The sequence below is a fragment of the Equus przewalskii genome, chromosome 4 (genome assembly GCF_037783145.1).
Source record: "Equus przewalskii isolate Varuska chromosome 4, EquPr2, whole genome shotgun sequence".
Classification (NCBI taxonomy): Eukaryota; Metazoa; Chordata; class Mammalia; order Perissodactyla; family Equidae; genus Equus; species Equus przewalskii.
In genome coordinates, this window is record NC_091834.1 from 34,424,777 (window position 1) to 34,448,735 (window position 23,959).

General features: G+C 37.9%; 1 protein-coding gene across 5 annotated transcripts; it reads left to right on the forward strand.

Moving 5' to 3' along the window:
• The first annotated feature begins 7,347 nt into the window (after positions 1-7,347).
• Positions 7,348-17,470, forward strand: CLDN12 (claudin 12). Of its 5 annotated transcripts, XM_070617444.1 has the most exons (4): positions 7,383-7,522; positions 7,967-8,155; positions 8,955-9,044; positions 14,161-17,470. In XM_070617444.1, exon 4 carries the CDS (start codon positions 14,194-14,196, stop codon positions 14,926-14,928), a length of 735 nt encoding a protein of 244 aa, XP_070473545.1. In that variant the 5' UTR covers positions 7,383-7,522; positions 7,967-8,155; positions 8,955-9,044; positions 14,161-14,193; the 3' UTR covers positions 14,929-17,470. The 5 variants fall into 5 exon arrangements, with proteins under 5 accessions (XP_008537500.1, XP_008537501.1, XP_070473545.1 ...); XM_008539278.2 differs by lacking the exon at positions 7,967-8,155 and having other exon boundaries at positions 7,348-7,522; XM_070617446.1 differs by lacking the exon at positions 7,967-8,155 and having other exon boundaries at positions 11,498-17,470.
• Positions 17,471-23,959: the final 6,489 nt, after the last annotated feature.

A 23,959-nucleotide genomic window follows, 5' to 3' on the forward strand; every position in this document is an offset into this window, starting at 1 on the left:
TAATTGATTTTTATTCTAAACAAAAAGAGAAAATCTGGATTCCTTTTTTATTTTATAAAAAATTTTAAGAACTTAAAGGTTTATTTCAAAATAGATCTTTTAAGGTCATCTCAGATACCATTTATTTTGTCCTTAAGCAAGAATTTTTTATTTCTACCTTTCAAAATATGTACTTTTTGGAATACTTAATTGTTATATTACTGAGTAGCCAGAATATCAATACTCTATGTCTAACAAATTTTTACTGAGTCCCAATAGTTCTTTTAGTTTTTTCAGAGCTTGCTATCTTGGTTCATTTACCATGATGAATTGCAAGTTTATACTACCAGACACTGTCAAGTATTAACTATATCCTACTATGAAGTTGGACCTATGCTCTGAAGATTTCACCTATGAAAAAAAAAATTCCAGAAACCTATTATATTGTTCTTTTGTGATATATATCCATATTATTATTCTTTATCATAGTAAGATGAACTTTATGTAAAATTAATGTTTTCTTTTAAGTGGCAAACATGTATTAGTTATATAATTGGGGGTAAAGTCTGCTTTCATAATGGGAAAAATCAGGTTGAGGGTCTTTTATTTCAGGTTTTATCCAGTTTTCTTGTAGAGTTAATGTGTTTTAGCTCAGAGTTCTTTTGCTTTGGGAGGATGGAGGTCAGAGATTCCTTTGAGAAAGTTACTGAAAGCTACAAATCTTTTTCTTGCCAAAAATGCATGTAAACACATGGAATATTTCCCAAGCAGTTTCACAGGAGTTGCTAAGTTCAGATTAAAAAACTCAGTTAACAAAGGTTCCATCTAGAAATTAGTAATATCATTACAGTACATTAACAGTGTTTCAAAGCAACAGCATATATATTACTTACATACTTATATATATATATACACTTACAAACTATAGATTAAAAAGTAAAATGAAAATTAGCAATAATATAAGTTGTAAACTTTACACAAAAGACACTTTATCTAAAAAATATGGCAATATTTTGTTTAAAGACCAAATTGTGAATTGCATTTAATGTATATTTTCAAACCATTAAGAGTATCCCAAATTTGGTTTGAATCTGTCCCTCCTTATGAAACAGACAAGGGAAACAAAGCCAGAAAACAGAAAATGTCTTTGAGTACATGGTCTGTGCTGATAATCATAATATCTAACATGGTAATATTTCTGTATGCTGGGCACTGTGCCGAGTGTTTCACACGTATTCTCTTTTTTAAATGCTACACTTAGTTGCCTCCTGGTCATTTCTTATTTTTAAGTTGGGTGGTAGGTATTTGAGTGTTTGGGGTTTTTGTTTTTTTAATCTTTTGAGAGTCTCAAATATTTTTACCATTTAAAACAAAAGCCTTTGCCTAACCAAAGTTTATACCTTGGGAATTAAGCCTTTTAGATAGACGTAGTTGACAAACGTTGGCAGACAACATGCTATAGTTTTTACTGCAAAGTTAAACACTAAGGAAAAATAAACATCTGTTTTTTTAAAATATATTTCAGAGAAGGGTTTTGTTTTCTGTTTGGTGATTGGAGCTTGGCAAGTAGAGGGAAAGTATCAGAGGAATCCCTTTAGCTTTGAGTGGGTGTCACAAGCCTGCTGAAAGAAAAGCAAAGTTAAATAGGTAATAGAAATGAGAAAAGGAGAGAGAAGAGAAAAGAAAGAAAAGTATGCGTGTTGGAAAGTTGTAGTATTTCCCTGTGGACAACACAGGAGTAACAGGTCGGGTTATTACCTCAGTTGGCTATCACAAGGACGAAAAGGCCAGGGGCAATTTCAACTACCATTTCTGACCATAACCAACCACTAATTTTAGGCAGTTCTAATTTTTAAATTTTTATGTTTCTCATTATATGACAGTTGCTTAATTAATAGCTGTTGGGTACTTGGAAGACTTCAGAGGAAGTAATCACCTTTGTATATGTTATTAATGTGTTCATAATAGAAATTAAATCCTTTGGGATGCCCAGATACCAAGCTAAGTGAAGCATTGCTATTAGAAGAATCAAGTCCTTTGAAATACTTGGAATTTGAAGAACAGGATTTGCAGTTTATATTATAACTAATTTTGAAGCAATATATGGCAAGGTAGTATTTTTTTCTATTTATGTGGTAAACTCTGAGTGCATTGAAAGTTGAAAGTGAAGGAACCAAAGCTTCCGTTGCTTGTGGCATGTATTTCAGTTTAGTTCAGAGGAAATTGAAGTTGTCAGTATCTTCTGACCAGTGCCTTCATTTTCTTATTTACCTAACATTATAATTGGTATTATTTCTATATAAAAGGCTTTAAGAACATGGTGTAATTTTCTTGTATTAAGAAAAAGAATATGATTATAAAGCTAAAATATACCTTCAGTTTTGTTGGTATATGGTTTGCTACAAATTGAGGGAGATTGGAAATATTTTAAATCAAGAGCAGACATTGAAGAAAGTTTATGGGTTTGCATGGATTGGAAACATAATTAAAAGACAGAGTAGGGGCCGCCCCATGGCTGGGTGGTTAAGTTTGTGCACTCTGCTTTGGCGGCCCAGGGTTTCGCTGGTTCAGATTCTGGGCGCAGACTGGCACTGCTCATCAGGCCATGCTGAGGCGGCATCCCACATAGCACAACCAGAGGCGCTCACAACTAGAATCTTCAACTACATACTGGGGGGCTTTGGGGAGAAGAAGAAGAAAACAAACAAACAAACAAAAGATTGGGAGCAGATGTTAGCTCAGGTGCCAATCTTAAAAAGAAAAAAAAAAGTAAATAAAAGTCCCTGGTCAACCAAATCCTAATGGAGGGAATCAGAGTACTATATAATAATTGACCCTGAGTTTCAAAAACAAATCTTTCCATGAACTGGTACTACTTCGGGGTCAAGAGAAATTGTAAGAACTATATAATGAGCACACATGGCCTTTCCTATAAAAATATGAACCAGAAAAACTCACTTGCTTTAAAGAACCATTAATGTCATAATGCCAAATTTGTAACACATTCATCAAAAGTTAAACATACAGTTTTCTCTTTAAAAACTGGGTTAAACTGTGTGATTTCACTCATATGTGGAAGATGAGCACAGTGTAAAGAGAACTATTTAGTGGTTACCAGGGGGAAGTGGCTGGGAGGTGGGCACAAAGGGTGAAGGAGCGCACCTATATGGAGACTGACAAATAATAATGTAGAACTGAAATTTCACAATCTTGCAAACTATCATAACCTCAATTAAAAAAAACTCAGAGAAAAGCTACAAATATCCAAGGAATAGTAATGGCAACAGACAGAATTTGAAAATTAGTTGGCCAGAGAGGCACACTAGAAACAGCAGAGATTTTCTCAGAAAGAGAATCTTAGCAATAAAATAAAAAATGCGAAGAGGTAAGAGGAGAAAAACAAAAGAGTTAGAAAAATAATAGTGATAGCAGACAAAGAACCAACGTATGAATAATTGGCATCCTTGATACACTATGCCGTAGGCTTTTATGAAGGCTGACACTAGAACACTGAGTAACAGAGGGAAAAGATACGTAAATATATTTTCCTAAAGTCAAGTCTAAACACTGAAAGGACACATTGAGTTCCAAGAGAAATCTGATACAAATGATCAATAATTAGAAATATCCTAGTATATTGTACTTCAGAGATTAAGAGTCCTTTGGGCATTTAGCTCCCTCCTTCACTACCACCACCACTGTCATGAAAAGAAAATCAACTATTTACACATGGATTTAAAAAAAATTACTCTTGTGCATGAACAAATGGGAAAACATATAAATAAATTCCTTAAGGTATTCCAAAAAAAAATGAGTTAAAAATGGTGGTGGTGGGATGAGGGAGTAATAGCCATGGTAAAAAGATAAGATTTAAAACACCTGAATGCAATTCAGGACAAAGCCTTCAATTATCCTACTTTAAGCCAATTCTTTTGTACAAACTTTTTCCTCCCCCGCCCCCTTCACTAGTAACTTTATTAAAGATGGTTAGAAACATGTGCTGTCATCCTGCCTCTTTTATAGTAGACTACATCTTCCTAACAGTTTTTTTATTGAGATATAATTGGCATATAATATATTAGTTTCAGGTGTACAACATAATGATATTTGTATACATTGCTAAATGATCACAATAAGTCTAGTTATTATCTGTCACCATGTACAGTTATAAAATTTTCTTGTGTTGAAGACTTTTAAGATCTACTCTCTTAGTAACTTTCAAATATGCAATACAGTAGTATTAACTATAGTCACATTACATCCTCATGACATTTTATAAGTGGAAGTTTGTACCTTTTGACCCCCCTCCTTCCCCCATTTTGCCACCCCACCCCTACTTCTGGCAACCAGCAATTTGTTCTCTGTATCTATGAGCTTCGTTATTTTGTTTTTTAGAATCCACATATAACTGAGATCATATGGTATTTGTCTCTGTCTGACTTTTTTCACTTAGCGTAACGCCCTCAAGGACCATCGATGTTGTTGCAAATGGCAAGATTGCCTAACAGCTTTTAAAGTGACATCTCACTGCTTGATTTATCCAGAACTTTCTTCCCTTATTTCCTCCATTAGTTGGCTAAGGCTACTGTAACAAAGTACCACAAACTGAGTGACTTAAAGACCAGAATTATTGTCTTACAGTTCTGGAAGCTGGAAGTTGGAGATCAAGGTGCCGACAGGGTTGATTCCTTCTGAGGGCCATGAGAGAGAATCTGTTCCATACCACTTGCCTAGCTTCTAGTGGTTTGCTGGCAGTCTTTGGCGTTCTTGGCTTACAGAAGCATCACCCCAATTTCTGCCTTCATTGTCACATGGCATTCTCCCTGTGAGTGATTGTGTCCAACCTCCCCCTTTTTATAAGGAAACTAGTCATATTAGATTAAGGCTCACCCTAATGACTTCTTTTTAACTTGACTACCTCTGCAAAGACCCTATCTTCAAATAAGGTTATATCCTGAGGTCTGTTGAGAAGGGTTAGGACTTCAACACAGGAATTTTTGAGGGACGTATTCAACCCATAACACTTCCCTACTTTTCTCTCTACACTTCCCAACTAATGGTTATAATACACTTCCCAACTTCCCAATTAATAGGTAATGTTAACTATTATTTTTTCTTTTACAGGCTCCTCTAAAAAATAGCATATGGGGAGTTATTTCAATCATCTGTATTTGTTGAATTTCAGTCTTGGACTTGGAAATACTATGGTGAGGTACGACTAACACATAAAAAGGAGCAATATGTGCAAGTTAGTTTACAATTTGGGATTGATGTCTGTAGTTTAGAGAAGATTCAGAGCAGGAGCCACTGAGTTTGTGGTAATCTGTTAGAGCAGCAATAGGAAACTAATACAGGAACCAAATGGAAATCTTTGTAGGATTGTGGTGCTGGTGTATTGCAGTGAATTTGTTTTAAGATTTGACTTAACCTTTAAAGAGTCTTTGTGGAGAAAAACTGGAAAGCCAGAATTGTTCATTGCTGATCAAAAGTCTTACCTAAAGTAGCTCTGAGAATGATAATCCAATATTCTAGTCGCATTAGGGCATGTAAGTATTTTGCTCCTTCTTTGATATAACAGATGCAGGCTAACCATAGATCAATAAGTCTAGAAATAGGAGTGTCCTCCCTTCCTTTTGGAACTGTTATTTTTTTTTTGTTATAATAAACTACATTTACATCCCAGCTGAAGTTTGCTAACCAGGTAGTATTCATCAGTGATTGGGAAATAAGTTATAAAATGATTTTGCATACAGTTACTTGTTTGAATTCAGTTTTATAGATGACAGAACTGAAGTTCAGAGCAAAGAAGTGAGTTATACTGTCATACTGTCATCATTCATCTGCTATTGCTAGAACAGGTCTGAAGGCCAGAGCCTGTCTGTGCCCAGAGAAGATCCTTTTACCACCCTATGCGCTTTCTCTCTTTCTCATTATTACATTTCTCAGTCTGGCTTTGGGACCAGATTGCTTCTAGCCTTGGATAACCCTATCCATCCTCTGAAGCAGTATGGCTGATGAGAAGGTGATAGCCGTGGACAGATAACCTTTTCCCCTTTTTCCATCACTGACAAGCAGTCCCATTTTTATTAGAGCAACACAAAATGGAAAATGGTAATAGCAAACGTATAGTTTTTATTGTGTGTCAGACACTCTTGTAAACTTCTCTGAATAGTAACTTGTTTAATCCTCACCATAATTTTTTTTATGTAGTTACATTATACAGATGAGATCCTGAGGCACAAAGAGGTTACTTAACTTGCCCAAGGTCATACAGGGGCAGAGTGGGATAGGGATGGATGCCATCCTTCCCTTCTGTTTAAAAAACTATGATACTTTTTCTCAAACTTTATTTTGAAAATTTTCAAATGTCCAGAGCGTTTGAATAGTACAATGAACACCTGTATACTTACTCTCTCAACAATTATCAACATTTGCCACATTTACTTTATCTCCATTTATGTTTGTGCGTCTGATCCTTTGAACATAGTAGGCATCATGACACTTAAGCATCCTGTATTTTTAAAAAATCAGATCAGTTATATATAAGACTTCTGAATCCTTATTTTAATTTAGATATTCACTAATACAGGACTTCACGTTTAGGAGAAGCCACAAAGAAAGAGATAGGATAGTTGAAATTGTGCGAGAGAGTAAAGTTAGTTCAAATATCTAATAGCTAATTATGTGCTCAGCACTTTGCCTATATTAAGCCCCTTAATTTTCAAGACCACCCTATGACATGGGTAATCTTAGTATCCTCATTTTACAGATGTCCTCAGAGAGAGGTTACTTGCCCAAGGCCACCCAACTAATATGTAGCAGAGCCCCATATAAACCTACGCAGTTAAATAGTGGAAAAAAAATATTTTTTTTTAAATAAAGGATGCTGAAGTGTCGCGATGCCTACTACTTTCAAATGATGACACGCATAAATGGAGATAAGATAAATGTGGCAAACAAATGTTGATAATTGTTGAATCTAGAGAATAACTATATGGGTGTTCATTGTACCATTCAAATTCTCTGTACCTTTGAAAAATTTCAAAATAAATTCTAGAATGAGCTCTTTTCCACTTTGTGCCTCAGTAAATACTTTGTGGAAAAAAGTATTTAAGGATTTTTGCTAACAAACCTTACAGGCAAATCATATTTAGTAGGAAATATTTACTTGGTTATCCAACTCAAAACTATTTTTAATTTGGTTTCGTTTAGCTTTTTTTGTGTGTTTTTTCTTGACCTATAGCCCAAACCTGAAGGTTCGGAACTGAAGGTGCAAGAGAAATGCGGAAAGTGAGGGGCGGGAGAAGTGCGAGAGGTGGTCGCAGGATGTTGCCTGCGGCGGCGGCAGCCTCGTGGATTCTGGGAATTGTAGTCCCCCAGTCATCCAGGCATTCCTGTTTAGGGCCTCGGGAGAATGCGACTAAGGCTCCCAGAAGCCTCCGGTGCGGCTCGTTGGGAACGCACTTCCTGGGACGCTGAGAGGGAGACGCTGTAAGAGGCTCCTCAGTGTGGGCGAGTAAGATGACTTGGGAGTGAGAAACAGGTAGGTGTGGTCAAGAATATTCTGATTCTGGGTCTTTTGCATAAGTAGTTGAGGATTTTGTGTAAAGCCATGTCCAGGGGAATCCAGAGACATTGAAAAATGCTGACCACGTTTGTGGACGTGAAAATTTAGGAAGAGGTATTTGATAAAGCTTTAAAAAATTATTTTGTACACAGGAGTATGGAAATGTCGAGGTATCTTGGAGCAGCCCGGGCTGGGGCCTTGACCGGCCTGGTTTGCGCTGTGGAGCTACAAGTTGCTATTTCTGAACCACGAGCTGCTGCTGGTTGTGTAATGATGACTTGCTCGCAGTTCAAACCCACTCAGTGGTGCAGGGATGGGCTTGTTCTGAGAGCGTGAACAGTTACTGTTGCGGTCTGTTTCCATTGGCTCTAACCAGAAGAGCTTGCGGTTTTTTTCCCCCCTTTTCTTTCTTTTTGCCAGCTCTGGAGCTCCTCAGGACGCAGCTCGAAGGGAGAGGAGAGGAGGGGGATCGCTGGTTGCTCAGGAACCTTGGTTTGCTTTCCTCTGGAGCCCAAGTTCTGTGTTACAGGCGTTGGAAGGGGTCCATCACTACCTTAGAGAAAGGCCAGGCATGGTGACCCCACTTAAAATGATTGCTTAGGGATCCTGGTGTGTGTTTTTAATTGTAAAACTATTTCCCTTAATTCTGGAGTGAGCGATTATGCTTGTTACCAACTCAAGAAACATACATTTAGAGAAGAACCATTTGAAATCTCTTCTGTGCAGACTGTCTCAGACAGCATTCTATGCAACGATCATAATAGGGCTAGTGATAAACGCCTCTATCCAGGAAGTTCTCAGGCGTTTACAAGTTTTCATCCTACCTATTGAGATAAATAGTATTTGAAGAAGAAATTGCTGATGCTTAAAGAAGATACATCGAAACGTATTTAAATGGCAGGTTGAACCATTGGTAGAACTGTAAACTCAAAAAGGCGTTCTAGTTGGGAATTTTAGGATACACAGTGAAGATTGCCTTTGCCTAGTTTTGTTGTCAGTGTTCCTTTAAAAAGTATAAAAGAAACATAATGAATTTCTTTTACTTCCAAGACAACTAACTACACAGTTGTTTCCTCAGCCCTCCTTATTCTTTCACTATAGTCATGAAAAGGATCTAAAAATTTCATTAAATAATAATTTATTTCCAAGACAGTAAAGTGATTTTTATCCCTATTTCTCCTATCTTCTCAAATCACAAAATGGGTTTTTTTCTTCTGTATTTTACATATAAATCATGTGTAAGTTTAAGAATAAACTGCATTTTTAAAAGAAGACTTACTGCTCATCTTTTTTGGTATAAAATTTTTTTGAGTTTGGATGATTGCTGATTATTTTTTCTAATTCCTTGTGAATTCAAATTAAGTTTTAAAAGATATATTAATTTGGGGCATTTTTACTATTTGTTTAGGCCCAGATAATCTCTACTGTCTTTTCGGATGTGCGTATATTTCTTCTAAGTTGATTAAAGTTGTTTTAGAACCATCAGTTGCCTCAAAGAGTAAGTACATCCTTTGATTATATCTTATTTCTCTTCCTTTTGCTACCATATAGCAGATGACACATTTTTCTCTTGTTCCTTGAAATAAAGTTATAGGACAGACCTCCCTTGTGAGTTCAATGATTGATGACCTCCAGTTTCTAAGAAAGCCCAAATTACAGGTAGAAAGGAGTGCTAGTGTACCATCAAGAATTATACAGCTGCTCTTACACATGTATTCTCATATAGCTATTCCTCAGAATTGTCCCTGAAAAAATACCTAGTAATGGGTCTGTGAATTCTTAAAACCCTTCGCAGCTATTTCTGCTCCAGACTTCTTTGAACTCTATTCAGAACCACAGAACAGATATCCTTTTGAAAATATTTTTATTTGAAATTATATCTTTGATAACCTTTAATTTTGTGCCAAATTTTGGCCATCTACTTCTCTGAAAGTCATGGTGGAACAGATAGTCAAATGACAAATGTGAAGTGGTTGGTTGGAAGCAGAGTTCTTATTTGGTTTGGTTAGTAACTAGTCCAAAAAGAATGCTCTATCATTATTGTTATATGGCTGTAATCATCTGTGGTTATTTGCTGAGAGGATTGAAGAAAAGATGTTCCTAGCTAAGGAAAGTAAATAAGCCTACTAACAATCATTACAAACTAAAATTTCTGACCATATTGTGTTTTACAAGGGGCTTTACTTTTCCTGATCTCATCACTGCCTTGGAGGACATTTTACAGATGAGAGAACTGATGTTCAGAGGACATAGGTGACTTATCTAGTTTGTAAATGGTAGGCTATGACTGGCATTTGGGTATTCGATTGCCTGGACTACAATACCAAGCTGCCTCTCAGGTGGAAACAACAAGCCCAAATATAAATACAAGTATAATAAATTGTTTAGCTTTGATAGGCAAACATTATTTTGATATATTAACCCCCCTTAATGAAGAGGAGTATATCCAATATGTCACATACCTATTAAGTTGAAAACACAAGAATCAACATAGTCATAATTGATTGAGTCCCTAACCACTGTGAAAGTTAACTAGTGTTGCCAAACTTACATATGATTTTCTAGAAGCATAGTCTGTATGTAAATGCCTGGGAATGACCTCATCTTTCTTGGGAACTTCCTGGGGGAAGAAAATGAACTTTGTTTTAAAATAAAGGGAATGACTTTGGCCAATAAAGAGTAGAAAGCAGAGGCATAGTCTAGAAGCAGCTCACAGGCTTCAGAACACAGGATATGAATGAATGAAATGAATGGAACTGATAATAGAGCAAATCTATAATTTTCTCCCTGTATCCTGACCATATTCATATGGACCTTTTGTTTGTTTGTTCATCCATTTAACAAATAATTGAGTGCCTTCTGTGTGCCTGAGTGAATAGAACAGAGGGCTCTCTGTCCTCCAGGAATTCACAGTCTGGTGGGAAAGAGAAACACTGAACAAGGAATTAGAAACATAATCACTGCTACTAAAGAAAAAGTACAAAGGTGCTACCAGAGCATATAACTAGAAAGACAAGTACGTCTTGGTTTAGCAAACAATGGAATAGGATTAAGAAAGTTCTTGCAGGAAGAACAGCGTGAGGAAAAGCCTTTAGCCAAAATAAGTGGAAAATTTGAGAAGTTTAAAGAAAAGCAGTATGGCTGTGTAGACTATAGTGTGTAAGGTAGGAGAGTGATACATAAGGAGATTGAGAATTTGGCAGGAACTAGATGATGAGATTTGAAACTTTGGAGACCATGAGAAAGATGTGAAACTTTAGAAACTTGAGGGAAATGGGAAGCCACTGAATCTTCAGAAATGTAGTGAAATGATCAGATTTGCATTTGAAAAAAATTATTCTGGATTCAAAATTAATTGGCATAGCATAAGAGTAGAGGTCTTTTTGCCCTCCCAGTATGGACAGATCCTAACCTGAGAGTCAGCATTATCTTTCACTGTTAAATCAATAAACATATTCCTTCTCCCAGCTATCCCTATAAAATGTTACTTCATCCATCTAGTGCGATATGTGACTTATTAGATCTTATGTATGTGGAGTTAAGAACAGGGCATAAAAAGTAAAGCAGCCGAAAAAAGTTACAAAGGGCAAGCATGTTAATTCCAGCACCAAGGTTGAAATTTAGCTAAAGAATTGAAGTTAATAGTGTTTCCCTTCTGAAAAACACCATGGTATCCTTGTTGGCTCTATAAATAGGACTGAGGATTAGTCTCTGGGATCAGAGCTAAGAATGCTTCAACAAAAGCAAGTTCAGGGGACTGATATAACACTTGTATTGATAAATTTGAACACGCTTGATACTTAAATAAATATTGACCCACTTCTGTTCATTAGTGTTGTTTGATAGTCTATAGGCTGACTAGAGGAATTAATTATTTAGTTAATTTATTATTTATTATTAATTATTAATAATAAAGTCATTCATCCTGATCTTATTCCATTTGCATTGTAGGAATCAGTGGTACAGGGCAGCTTGAGTGGAGAAATCTCAGTTATGTTGATCCTCCAAGTGTTTGTCCCCTACTTCTGAAAGCAAGAAGGAATTGTGATTGGGTTAGGATTCTGAGTGGCTTATATGAAGGCGTTCTGAAGCTTTAAAAGAAATAGAGGGAACCTGTTTCTTATATCTTCACAACTTTGATCAAATCATCGTTCTTTTATTGCTCAGTCTTTCTCTAACCTTGGATGATACTTTTATGAACAGGTATCTTGTTGGTTCACTTTGCATAATACCTAACAACAATCACTTGATATGTAGTAGTCATACAACTAACTTGCTATCAGCATTTTGAGTTCTCATAAAACAACATATTCTTTCCCTCAGTCTGACTGTTAATACATTGGGGCAAGGTCCAGATCTTAGTGGCCTCAGTATCCCTCTAGGGCCTAACAGAGTGTTTTGCATGTGCTATATACTCAGTAAAAACATGTTGAATGAATGATTGTTTAGTAATGGCTACTTTCTTGTCCATTCTGCATTATCAATGGCCTGCCTTTGTGAGTTACTGTTTTATTCAAATATTCTTAGAATGACTTGTGTGCAAGGCACTGTACAAGTTGTTCACAGTGTATGGGGAAGAGAGGTGACTGAGCACAACCCAACAGGAAGCTGAATTCTGGAGCTTGACATCATCAGTAGCCTTTTTAGTGTAAACTTCCTAAAACTTGCACCAGAGTTTTCATTGCTGGACCAAGGTGGTTGGTTGCTAAAATTAAGCAAGATAAGTTTTTCCCCAGTTTGCATGAAAAAAATAAATTGGGAGTATAATTCCTGTGTTTTGTTTTCATCCATAACCTTTCTTAAGCAATGTCTACTTCTGGTAATATTGACAAAAGACAATATGATAAACAAATAGTTGACTGATGTTAATGATGAAACTTAGAACTAACTTATGCTTAACCTGAGAACTTTAAAAAATGGTCACTTGTGCTTAAACTCTGATTTTATATTATGCTGTATATATGTGTGTATATAAGTATGTACACACACCTATATATTTTCTGCTAGTAAAATTTTTCTTAGTTTATATGATTGGATTAAATATACAAATACATAAAGAACATTGTGCCCTCCTATTCGAACACATTTGATCACAGTTTCTTAGCATTTTGGCATTCTTTCTGACCCCTGAACTCCTGGGAATGCTATGCCACTATTTCAACAGATGATATTTGACTCTGCAAAGGAAGACAGATTCTCTAAACATGTACCCTATCCAGAAATAAGAATATTCTCAACTTTACCCATTTGTCATGGTCTGACTAAAAGAAGTAAATGTACTACCTTATTAGTCTGTCCTGTTGCCTCATAGGGAGCATGGTAGAAGGCAGAGAAAATACATTTGAGTGGTGTTTGGAAAGTGAGTTTCAAACTCTCCAAAGAAATTAAAGCTGAATAAGATACTGGTTTTTATAGTTTGTCATCTACAGAAAAAGGGATGAGAGAAAGGCCTGGCTACTTTTTTCTTTTCCTCTTAATTGCATTGATAGAGATAGGTTGCCATTACTTCAGAAATCTTTGCCTTCATCTTAAATGAGCAGTAATAGTATAACCAATAGCCAATAGTATAATAACCTGAAAAGCACACAAATTATCTTGAATCAGCCAGGAAGTAGTTAGCAGAATGACGTCAGAGACATTTGTTCTCTTCTTTTCATTTGACTAACTCATTGGAGAGGAGTCCATTTACATTTTGTAATTTTCCAGTGTGCCTAGTATATACGATTGAGATGTTTGCCTTCTTATTTTACATTTATTCAGCAAATGCTCTTTGAACTGCTCTAGTATGCCAAGCACTGAGCTAGTCCCTGATGCTAAGATGTCAACACTTGCATCGCACTTACAACATGGCAGACGTGTTTTAAGCACTTGACATTATAATTAACTCATTGCATACTTAGAACAACCAACCCTGCGAGGTAGGCACTGTTATTTTTCCCATTTTACAGATGAGGAAAATGAGGCACAGAGAAGTTCTGTCACTGACCCAAAGTCACTCGGCTAGTAAGTGAGGAAATGTGGATTAGAACCCAAGCAGTCTGGCTCAGTTGAGTGCCCTCAACCACTCTCCTGTCCCCCAGCGCTGCTTTTCCTACACCTGTGTCTCTTTATGAGCCACCTTCCTCTCTGCTGTCTGCTAGCCTCATTTTACATTTGTATGAGCATTTGAGGCTGAATTTGTGTTGTTTGTAGTTGATAGGTGATGAGTGCTCTAAACCTATATATTTTGAGTGCCTGACACATGAAAATGCTTGATATATGTGTATTGAATGAGTGATTATTGACAACCAAGAGAATTTCAAATGTGATGTTAAGAGAATTTGAAATTATTATAGTTGTTCCTCAGATTCACTGTGAATAAAAATACTCATGTCTGAAGACTTCAGTTGTTATATAACCCAGTCAGTGGGAACCAAGCATGTGTGTGTGTACCTCTGCTCTGAGGTCACATGCACATGTGTTTATATACATTATTGTACATAGAGAAGAAACAAGGGACAGAATTTCCCTCTTCTCATTGACATCATTAGTTGTGTTGCCAATCAGCACCACCCTTCCTGCTTTGCTCTCCTATTGTCCCCTCATGATTTGTCCTCTTGTGTATCACCCCTTAGTCTGGCTGACAGTACTGCACAAGCCTGCCTACCATGGGCTGTCGGGATGTCCATGCAGCCACAGTCCTCTCCTTCCTGTGTGGAATTGCCTCGGTAGCAGGCCTCTTTGCAGGGACTCTGCTTCCCAACTGGAGAAAATTACGACTGATCACGTTCAACAGAAACGAGAAGAACCTGACAGTTTACACAGGCCTGTGGGTGAAATGTGCCCGGTATGATGGGAGCAGTGACTGCCTGATGTACGATGCTACTTGGTACTCATCAGTTGACCAGCTGGACCTGCGAGTCCTCCAGTTTGCCCTGCCCCTCAGCATTCTGATTGCGATGGGTGCCCTGTTGCTCTGCCTGATTGGAATGTGTAACACCGCCTTCAGGTCCTCAGTGCCCAACATCAAACTGGCCAAGTGTCTGGTCAATAGTGCAGGCTGCCATCTGGTGGCCGGACTGCTGTTTTTCCTGGCTGGTACTGTGAGCCTCTCCCCATCCATCTGGGTCATCTTCTATAACATCCATCTGAACAAGAAGTTTGAGCCAGTCTTTACATTTGACTATGCAGTTTATGTCACTATTGCTAGTGCTGGGGGCCTTTTTATGACTTCCCTTTTGCTGTTTATTTGGTATTGTGCATGCAAGTCTTTGCCTTCTCCTTTCTGGCAACCACTGTACTCCCATCCTCCCAGTATGCATACTTACTCACAGCCCTATTCAGCACGCTCCCGCCTTTCTGCCATTGAAATTGACATTCCAGTAGTTTCACATACCACCTGATGGGGAAATAGTTGTTAAAGAAAACTTGTATCCTCATTTTTCCCTTGTGCAAGGAACTGTTTTGGACCTATAATATGTTTTGCTTTGTTTCTGACCAGTCAATGAAGCCAAGTTTGTATGTCCCGGTAGAATGCAGTGCTGCTAGTTTTTATGAAAAGTAAACTATTTTAAATGTGAATCATTCCTTTTATCTTGCTTCTTATGCTAGAAGGATTTTTAACCTCCATATTAATATCTCATCAGTTCTTCAAGTACGAAGGACCTTTGTCTCAATTGAGGTGATTTAGGGCAACATGGTAAAGTAAAAAATGATGACTAAGAGAAGCTGTTATATACGATCTTTATGAATATTTTAGAACTTGTCCTTTTTCCGTAATACCTTAAACTGGGCAAAAAAATAGCAATTTCAAATATAAGAAATTTCCTGCAGGTAAGGGTAATATTTTAACAGTAGTCAGTCTACCAGCTTAAGGCTGTAACTTTTCCTACTTCTGTCTCGGGGCTGACTGTATTGAATAGAGTTTGGTATTTTGAAGATTACTTTCTTTTGTGAGTTCCTTGTCTTCTACCTCATGCCAGTGTTTAAAAATAAAATGCATTTTAAATGATATCAGAAAGAATATGCCTAACATTTTATATGTCTATTAGTATGAATAACATTTAACATAATTTTAAAAGTTCATGATTCTATAAATGTATTATTGGAGTTAAAAATGTGCCATGTGATGGATTGGTGCTTCCTCTGAGGCAGAAAACCTTTATTCCAGGTGTCATCCACCAAGTGGTACTCATGCCCATGTATAATCTCTTAGTAACTAAGAGAAAGAAATAAGGAGGCCCAAGTGGTTTGTTTTCCTTTAGACAGTGGTAGGGAACAAACATCTCTTCTTCAGTGACAACATCAGAAATTCACTCTGATGACTGCCTTTTGAGTGATGGGTGAAGTAAGGTATGGCTTCCCCATGACCATATTTCACACTTAATTCAGTTCCCACTCCCATCACTGATTCTATCTTTGCCCAACATTTTAGTAGGTGCTATAGAAGATACATAAAAAGTATGAGATCTGGTCCCATCCACTAAGAAATTTTAATTTAATAGAGAAGATCAACTGTTATCTGACAATTAAGGAACAGTCTGACTTCGTTGGCAGCTAGTCTTAACTTCTCAATCATTGATCCAGGAGTTTATTTCAGCCAGAGATGTGGCTTTGTGGCAGACAGGCTTATTGTATAATACCAGCAATATTCTGGAACCTAGAAATTCAATTCATTCGATCCTTTAGAGCACCTACCTTAGTTTAGACACTGTAATAACACTGTCAGATTCATGACAGTGGGTGAAAGTGGTAGAGAGACTTAATTGTTCCCTTTTCACCTCTGAAGGTATGTGTTGAAGAGGGAGGGGTATTTAAGATCTCTCTTCTAACAGGCTAACGTTTAGATGAAACCATGTTAACACTGAGATGAATGCTTAGAAATTCAGGGATAATGAGTCTTCACCCTTATGAATTTGAGCTGCTTACTTACTTATTATAATTTGCTACACATTACTACTATGTTCATAAGGATTTTGTTTTATTAACCATTATAAATTTCACAGCTGGTTGCATGATAAACAGATTATTATGCCTCTTTGCAAATCTGAGTATGATTCTGATACTTCTGTGGATGTGAGTGATGCTTTTTTTCTAATTCCAACACTAGTTTATGTATATAGCAAATAAATCCAGTTATGTAATTTTTAAATGCCATCAGTAGAAAGCATGCAAGACTATGGTTTTTTAGTTATAGCTTCCAGTTCCCTTCAGTTCCATTCTTTTTAACTCTTCTTGGATGTAGCTGAATCCTGATCATTCCAAAACAATGGCAGGTAGAATTTTGAGATTAATATTAATTCCCCCTTTGCTAATGAATTTCAGTTCCCTCTCTCACTAAATTTGTCCAGAAGTGTCAAGAATTCCACCATCCACCTGTTCTTTACCTAAACAATGTTAAAGAAAAGTAGACTCAGCCATTAATATTGCTAGGACAGTTTTTAGTCCATGGGATCATAAATATAAATGTTAAGTTTTTCCTACCAGAATCTTTTGGATTCTTTTCATAATTTTTGGCCTCAAATTACTATTTATTATGGATTCACTAGACAAAAGAAACAGCTGTTTCCCCTGTTGTCTTTAATATTTCAGATTTTCTATCAGTAGCTATTCTTCAAAGCCATCAAAGGAAAGCAAGTATTTACATTTCTTTTTAGTAACTTTTGAGCACTCATCAGGCTCATTGTGATGGGGGACATCTTTTTTTGTTGTTACGAACTGTTAATGTTAAGGGCCTTTTATAGAAGCCAGCTTGGAAAACAACCTTAAATGTCATATGATGCACCAGATATGGTTTATCCAGCCGTGGGAGAAAAAAACCATGAGTTTACTTTACTTGTAAATATACACTATAATAGATAATATGTTTGCTGTAAACTGCATTGTAAAACCTCGATAAAAGTGCACTGTATTTCTTGATGTTTATTAAAAGATGTATTTTTACAAGTTTCTGTTTCTATCATTATTTTCCTTAATGTTTTAAGGTGAAATATTTTGAAAAATGTTTCCCAAATATATGTAAATTGAAAAAGACGCAGCCTCATTTAAAGCTTTATAGAGTAGCAGTTGGAAAGGAATGGAAAAACATATATTTGTTATTCCAGAAGCATCAAGACCCTTCATTCATTTCTAAGAATGGTCCTAGGAGTTCACTGGGCTGTTTTAACATTCCACAGAAAAGCTCTGAATGAAGTCAATGTGCCAGATTTGCCTCGTCATTGGAGTTTTCTAATGGTCTGTGATCTTGGAGATTGGGAGTTTTCAAATGGTTAAGTAGGAGGACTTTTCCTTACTCTTTGGAACTTGAGTTGCCAGGAGAAGTTGTCCTGACAGGTAAGTCACCTTAAAATTTCTGAAACGTGGGATGAGCTTTAGTTTTTTGAATAGTTCTCACATGCACTCCTCACTGAACCCACAGATCTATAATAGTACATTAGATGGCAGAGTCATATGTTGCACTGGAAATTAAAGCTGCGTCAGGCTGGGCATCCCCATCTGATTACACTAAAGCACCACAGTCCAGAGTCTGCCCCTCAGTTGGGCAGGTTCACTGAGGGGGACTAAATGCAAGAGAATCCCTTCGTGCTAACCAAATTCACGAGACTCAATTACCAAGCAGAAATGGGAAATACAGATTATTTGCAACCATTATACCAGACTAATTTTTAAAAATACATGATGCACAGAGCCCTTTAGAGAAAAGATTGATTCCAGTTCTTGGGTAGGGAAAGTAAAAGATGAGCCCAGCACTTCTTGTTCCTTAAGAAGGTAAGGAGATGCTCAAAGAATGATGAGGGCTTATCAAATTACCCAGGAGCCATCTTAAAGAGGTTCCCACTGGCCAAATCTGGGACAATCTGAGCATCAAGGTAAATAATAGTAGTGGGTCATAACCCATTGAATAAGCCAAAAATTCGTGTGTCCATAGTGATATAAATAAATGGGAGAAAGAAAAGCTATTTCTTAGAGTAAAAACCAAGTAATATATAAAAAAAGATGGAATTAGCAAAACATCAGTGGAATTAAAACTTGTCAGTGAAAGTTTAATGAAAAACAGTATATTTACTTAGTCTGAAAGTACTGCTCCACAAGTTACTTAATAATTTCAGAGGGAAAAGTATAGTAACTTTATTGTCTAAACTTGGCAGATACAGCCTTAACTGAGTGATCAAATTTGTCACCAATGATGAAACACACCAACATCAAGCACCTCCTGATATGATGCAATGAGAAGGCCACACACCATTGCTTTTGTGGTATTTCCATTAAAAATACATAGCTTGAGTCTAATCTTGAGGAAGCATATGCAGCTTGTCAACTAAGTTTTTACTTTTTGCTTCCTTCTTTATTTCCCCTGATCTCATCTTTATTTGTATAAAGAAGCTTAAAAACTTACAGTCTAGGTTGCCGCTGAAATATTTTATAAAATAGCTGTTTTAGGAGGGATTTTGAAGAGCTTGTATCAGGTCTTCTGTCTTGAAAAACTAAAAAGGAAAGGTCCCTGCAGAAGAGATGTAAATCAAAGTCACCACCACAGGACTGATGAGATCTTAATTAGCTGTCCCATTTCCATTGATTAGCAATATCTTCTATCCTAAAGTGTACTGACAGGTTAGCTTAGGGGTTGTCTCTCCCCTTGCTTCTCCACCCCTTCATTGGAGGAACCTTTTGAGGTCATTTTCCTTGTACCTGCTAGGTGTCTTACCACCCTCCAGCCCAGGAAAGTTCTATGTCAGTGCTGTAGCATGCCAGAGCCCTTTAAACCTCACTGCAGAACTGTAGAACTTGGGGAGGAAAACAACTATAGCCTGCCTAGTATTCATATCTAAATCTGCTACTAATGGGGAATTGAACTTTGTTTGTTGTATTTTGTTTGGAAATATGCCAACTTTCCTGTTCCATAATACAAATTCTTCAACAAAGATTGAGGAAGAAAGTAAGATGGTGGATGAAGAGGAAAGGAGACAAGATTTTCCTTATTTTGTAGGAAAAACCCAGTGTGACTGGGTCCTGTTAGCAGGAGACTAGGAATCATGATTTTGAGCGGTCTCATTAAATGAAACCATCTGTAGAAAGACAGAATCTATACTCGTCTCTCCAGGGTTTTGCTTTATAGAAAAAGGCAACAGCTTCTCATTAAGAGAAAAGGCGTTATTGATAACTTCAACTGGATTATGTCTAGTGGCCTCGCTCCAAGATTCACTCTCAACAGTTTGAAAGGATAATTCTAGTAAATAAATCAAGACTTAGATGTTTAAATAATTTTTGCCTCTCTCCCCACGTCCCTTTTCTTGCCCTCACTCCTAGAGGCTAATCCTGTGGTCTGGAAGATCCAAGTGGAGGTTTTGAGCACCAAGAGGCCGCTGCAGGTAATGAGGAGCCTCAGGTCCTGGCATCCCCACTTTGGGGTGAGCAGGTGCCTAGGAATCCATCTTCCCCCTTGCTGGCTATGTGAACAAGGGCTTTGGCTCAACTGGCGCCTCATGTTCCTGACCTGCTAACCTGCTCCTGGCTGCTGCTGCTTCAAGAGCTCAAAGATGTCAGTGGATGCCGAAGCCAGGTGGTACTGGCCAATTGTGCACACCTCTTCCCAATTCCCTGTCCAATGACATAATATTGGTAGCTCAAAATTAGCCATGGTGGAAGTCTTTATGCCACAGAAATTGGCAAATGGTACAAATTAGGGTTTCTTTCTCTCTCTCTTTCTCCTTTTTTAGCTGTTAAATATTTACCAGCACAAACCATTGCTCAGGCAAGAGTAATTTGCCAAGCTTCAGGTTCGTTGATGAGGAAATCTGGAATCACAGCCAGTGCTGAGAGCTATAAAACTTTTTTTTTTTCTGCTTTATCTCCCCAAATCCCCCCTAGTACATAGTTGCGTATCTTAGTTGCAGGTCCTTCTAGTTGTGGCACATTGGATGCCGCCTCAACATGGCCTGACGAGCGGTACCATGTCCGCACCCAGGATCCGAACCAGCGAAACCCTGGGCCGCCGCAGCGGAGCGTGTGAACTCAACCACTCGGCCGCTGGGCCGGCCCCAAGAGCTGTAAAACTTTTATCTGTGATAAAGGTACTGTCTATCTCCAGTATTGCTCTATGTGCCTCCCTACCACCAATCTATCTTGTATACAGGCAACAGAATAAGCCTAATAAAATGCAAATATGACCTAGTCGCTCCCCTACTTAATTCAGTAACTACCTCTCAGAACAGTTAAGCTCCTGCTTTAAGCCTCAATGCAAAGTATTGTTCAGTAGTACACACAGGAGTACATCAAAGAATATAGAGCCAGGAAAAGCAAACTGCCTGGCTTAGCACAGCAGCACAGAGCTATCTAGAAGCAGATTTTTTTTCACTGTGCCTGTAGCTGATCAGACTTTTAGCAATTATTGAGACTAACAATGTCATGTAAGTGTAATGTATAACAAAGAATGCAAATTCAAAAATAAATAATGATTATCCCTTTTCAGGGACCACTAGATTGGTCACATTCATTATTCAAGGAATCTCTATTTCCTGTATGATGGAAAGAGTGGCATGATGAATGTGATAGCTGGCCTTTAAGATGGCCCCCAATGATCCTTGCCTCCTGCTATTTGTACCCTTGTGTGGTTCCATCGCACAATGAGCAGGGCTGACTTGTGTTACCGATAAGATTTTGCAGAAATGATAGTGGGTGAGTTCTGAGGTTATAGGTCATAAAAGGCATTGTAGCTTCTGCCTGTCTCTCTTGGATCACTTGCTTTGGGGGAACACAGCTGCCATGTTGTGAAGACATGCACAGCCCTATGGTAAATATAGGAGGAACTGAGGCCTCCTGCCAACAGCCAGTACCAGTTTGCCAGCCATAGAAGAGAAACATGTTGGAAGCAGATTTCCTCAACCCGACTCAAGGCTTCAGATGACTGCAGCCCTGCCCAACATCCTGATTGAAACCTGATTGAGAGACCCCCAAGCCAGAATCATCCTGCTAAGCTGCCCCCAACTTCTTGAATTAATGCTTATTATTGTTTTAAGATGCTAAATTTAGGGGTGGTTTGTTATACAGCAGTAGATGACTAATACAAAGAGCATAAAGCAAATGCAAGGAACCAATCTTGAGGAATATTTGTTTTTATACCATGAAGAGCTGTTGTGAGCTTTCCTTTTTCCATATCAGACAATCTCTCTCTTGATCCCAAATTCCCTTGGAAAGTGCTGCATATTTATTGCCAAAATATGGTAAAACAGCCTGATGCGAAGAGTGTTTGTTGGGGGTGGGAGGTGAGAAAGATCTGTGCTTAGACTGGGAGCAGAATTCTCTCTAATTTTTGTTAGGTTGTGAGTGACTGCTTTTGTTACCAGAGAAATAAACTGAGGAGTAAACATACATGGAGTTTGGAATAGAAGTTAAATACATTTACAGTCAAATTAATCTGAAATACACAGTGGTTATGTTGTTATATGGTTACCAGGAACAAATAAACCATACATATAAAAAATGCGTCATTTTTTTAATCTAACCATCCGATTATTTCTGGGGTCAGCCCTTCAGGAAGAAAATAAAACTGATAGTCTCCCAGGCAGGAGAGGAAATAGCTGATTCTAAGGCTTGTTAGGCAGTTGAGCTAACAAGCTATGCCTCCCTTTAGTAGAACAAATAGCAGGATAAAAGCCTCTGACAGCAGTTGTGAGATAAGGGTTGGGAGAGGGAAGCTGAATTGTATTGACATTTCAATACAGTGAATTTAATCTGATTGTTTCCCTAACACTCGGCCTGAAAAGGGGACAAACTTAGGTGGCTTAGGACTTCCAGAGGGGAGCAGCCTAAAGACATTGAGCTCCTTGGTTGGAGAATGAAAGATTCATAGAAAAAAACGTGACCCAAGTAGAGGATGGCTCAGCGATGGAAAGCATTGAAAGCCAAGTTTTCCTACTTTTTTTAGGCTGCCTCTCTCCCCACCCAGCCTGTCCAACTTGTCAGGCACTAAGATGGGGAAAGTCATAAATGCTAAAGTAGAGAGGCTTTAAAGTAGAGAGTAAGTAGGAGTAGAGAGAGACTAGTAAATTTTCCTCAGGTATTCCCACAATGCCAGTGGAATTAAGCTAGCTTTGACAGGGAACAGCACAGGAACTAAGGAAGTCCTAACACCTTGTGGTGAATGGGAATTATATATAGTTCAGCTCAAGTCAGGTGAAATTATGTGCCCTTAGAAGTGATACCGTGAAAGAATGACGAGCAGAACGTATGTGAGTGTTATGGAAGTAAAGGAATCAAACTTTTAAGATGCTCCAAAGAGAAAAATGGCAAAGAAGAAAGAAAATCATCTTACTCTTATGTTTTACTTAAAAACCCTGTGATTGTGAGTCACATATCAAGAGACTGGCAGCCTGTCTTTCTGTGTTTATAGATTTGTTTCTACGGATGCCTCTGAATTTTTTGTTAGAAGCAAAGTCGCTCAGACTGCTAAGAGAAATTAGCAATGTGTCCTCAGTGGCATAGACATGACTCATACCAAAGACAAATAAGAAGCACTTCCCTCTCCCCTCCCCCAGCTCCCGCTGTGTCTGTACTTTTGGAAGGCATTGTGACATGAGGGCAGGACTGGCTGGCTTCATGGGCATGAGACCTGTGCAGTCGCAAAAGACCCCATGCTCAGAAGCACTTGGCTTAATATTCTGTGGTCACCATCTTGAAATTATTCATTTTTGAACAAGGGGGCTTGTGTTTTCATTTTTCACTGGTCCCCACAAGTTAGATACTTGGTTCTTCATGAGGGCATTCTGGGGAAGGCAATATCCCAGTGTTGGAGGCAGGCGTACTTGCCATGCAATGGGAAAATTACTTATCCTCTGAACCTCAGATTTCCATCTGCAACAAGGACAGTGCCGTCTACCCCCGAGGGCTATGACTGTGAGGATTAGACATTGTTGTGAAGCAATACAGTTAAGCTCCTAGTACAGTATTCCTGGCTTCACTACAATTATTATTCATAAAAGCAAAGTCCAGATATCAGATCCCAAATGATGTTAGTGCTAGTCATAAAAGTAAGTATCTTTATAAAAACAGATCTCTACTTTTGCTTTACATTTTACAGACAGCCATGGATTTACATTGCCACTGCTATCACTTTTGCCAGGACCCTCACGTCTTCTTATTACTTCTGTTGGAGCCATTAGTAGAGACTGAAAAAATTAACAATCCTCTTAAGTATTAGCTACTTCATGTAGAGTAGCTATGTTCTTCGTGATTCCACTCCAGAAACAAGGAAGTCAGGGAGTTTCCCCTGATTTTTCAAGGAGATATTAAGGTGACTAGAATATACAATTAAAAAATAGATATTATGCCCTTTCTGATAGCCTGGGACAAAGGGTTTTTCTGTTCCCACTGTCAAAGCAGCAGGCCCCTTCTCTGGTTGGAGAGAATATAAATTTAAAACTTTATAAGATGACCAAA

What these genes read in the sequence shown, in the direction of transcription:
- CLDN12 (XM_008539278.2), top strand. Translation starts at nt 14,194, where the DNA reads ATGGGCTGTCGGGATGTCCATGCAGCCACAGTCCTCTCCTTCCTGTGT.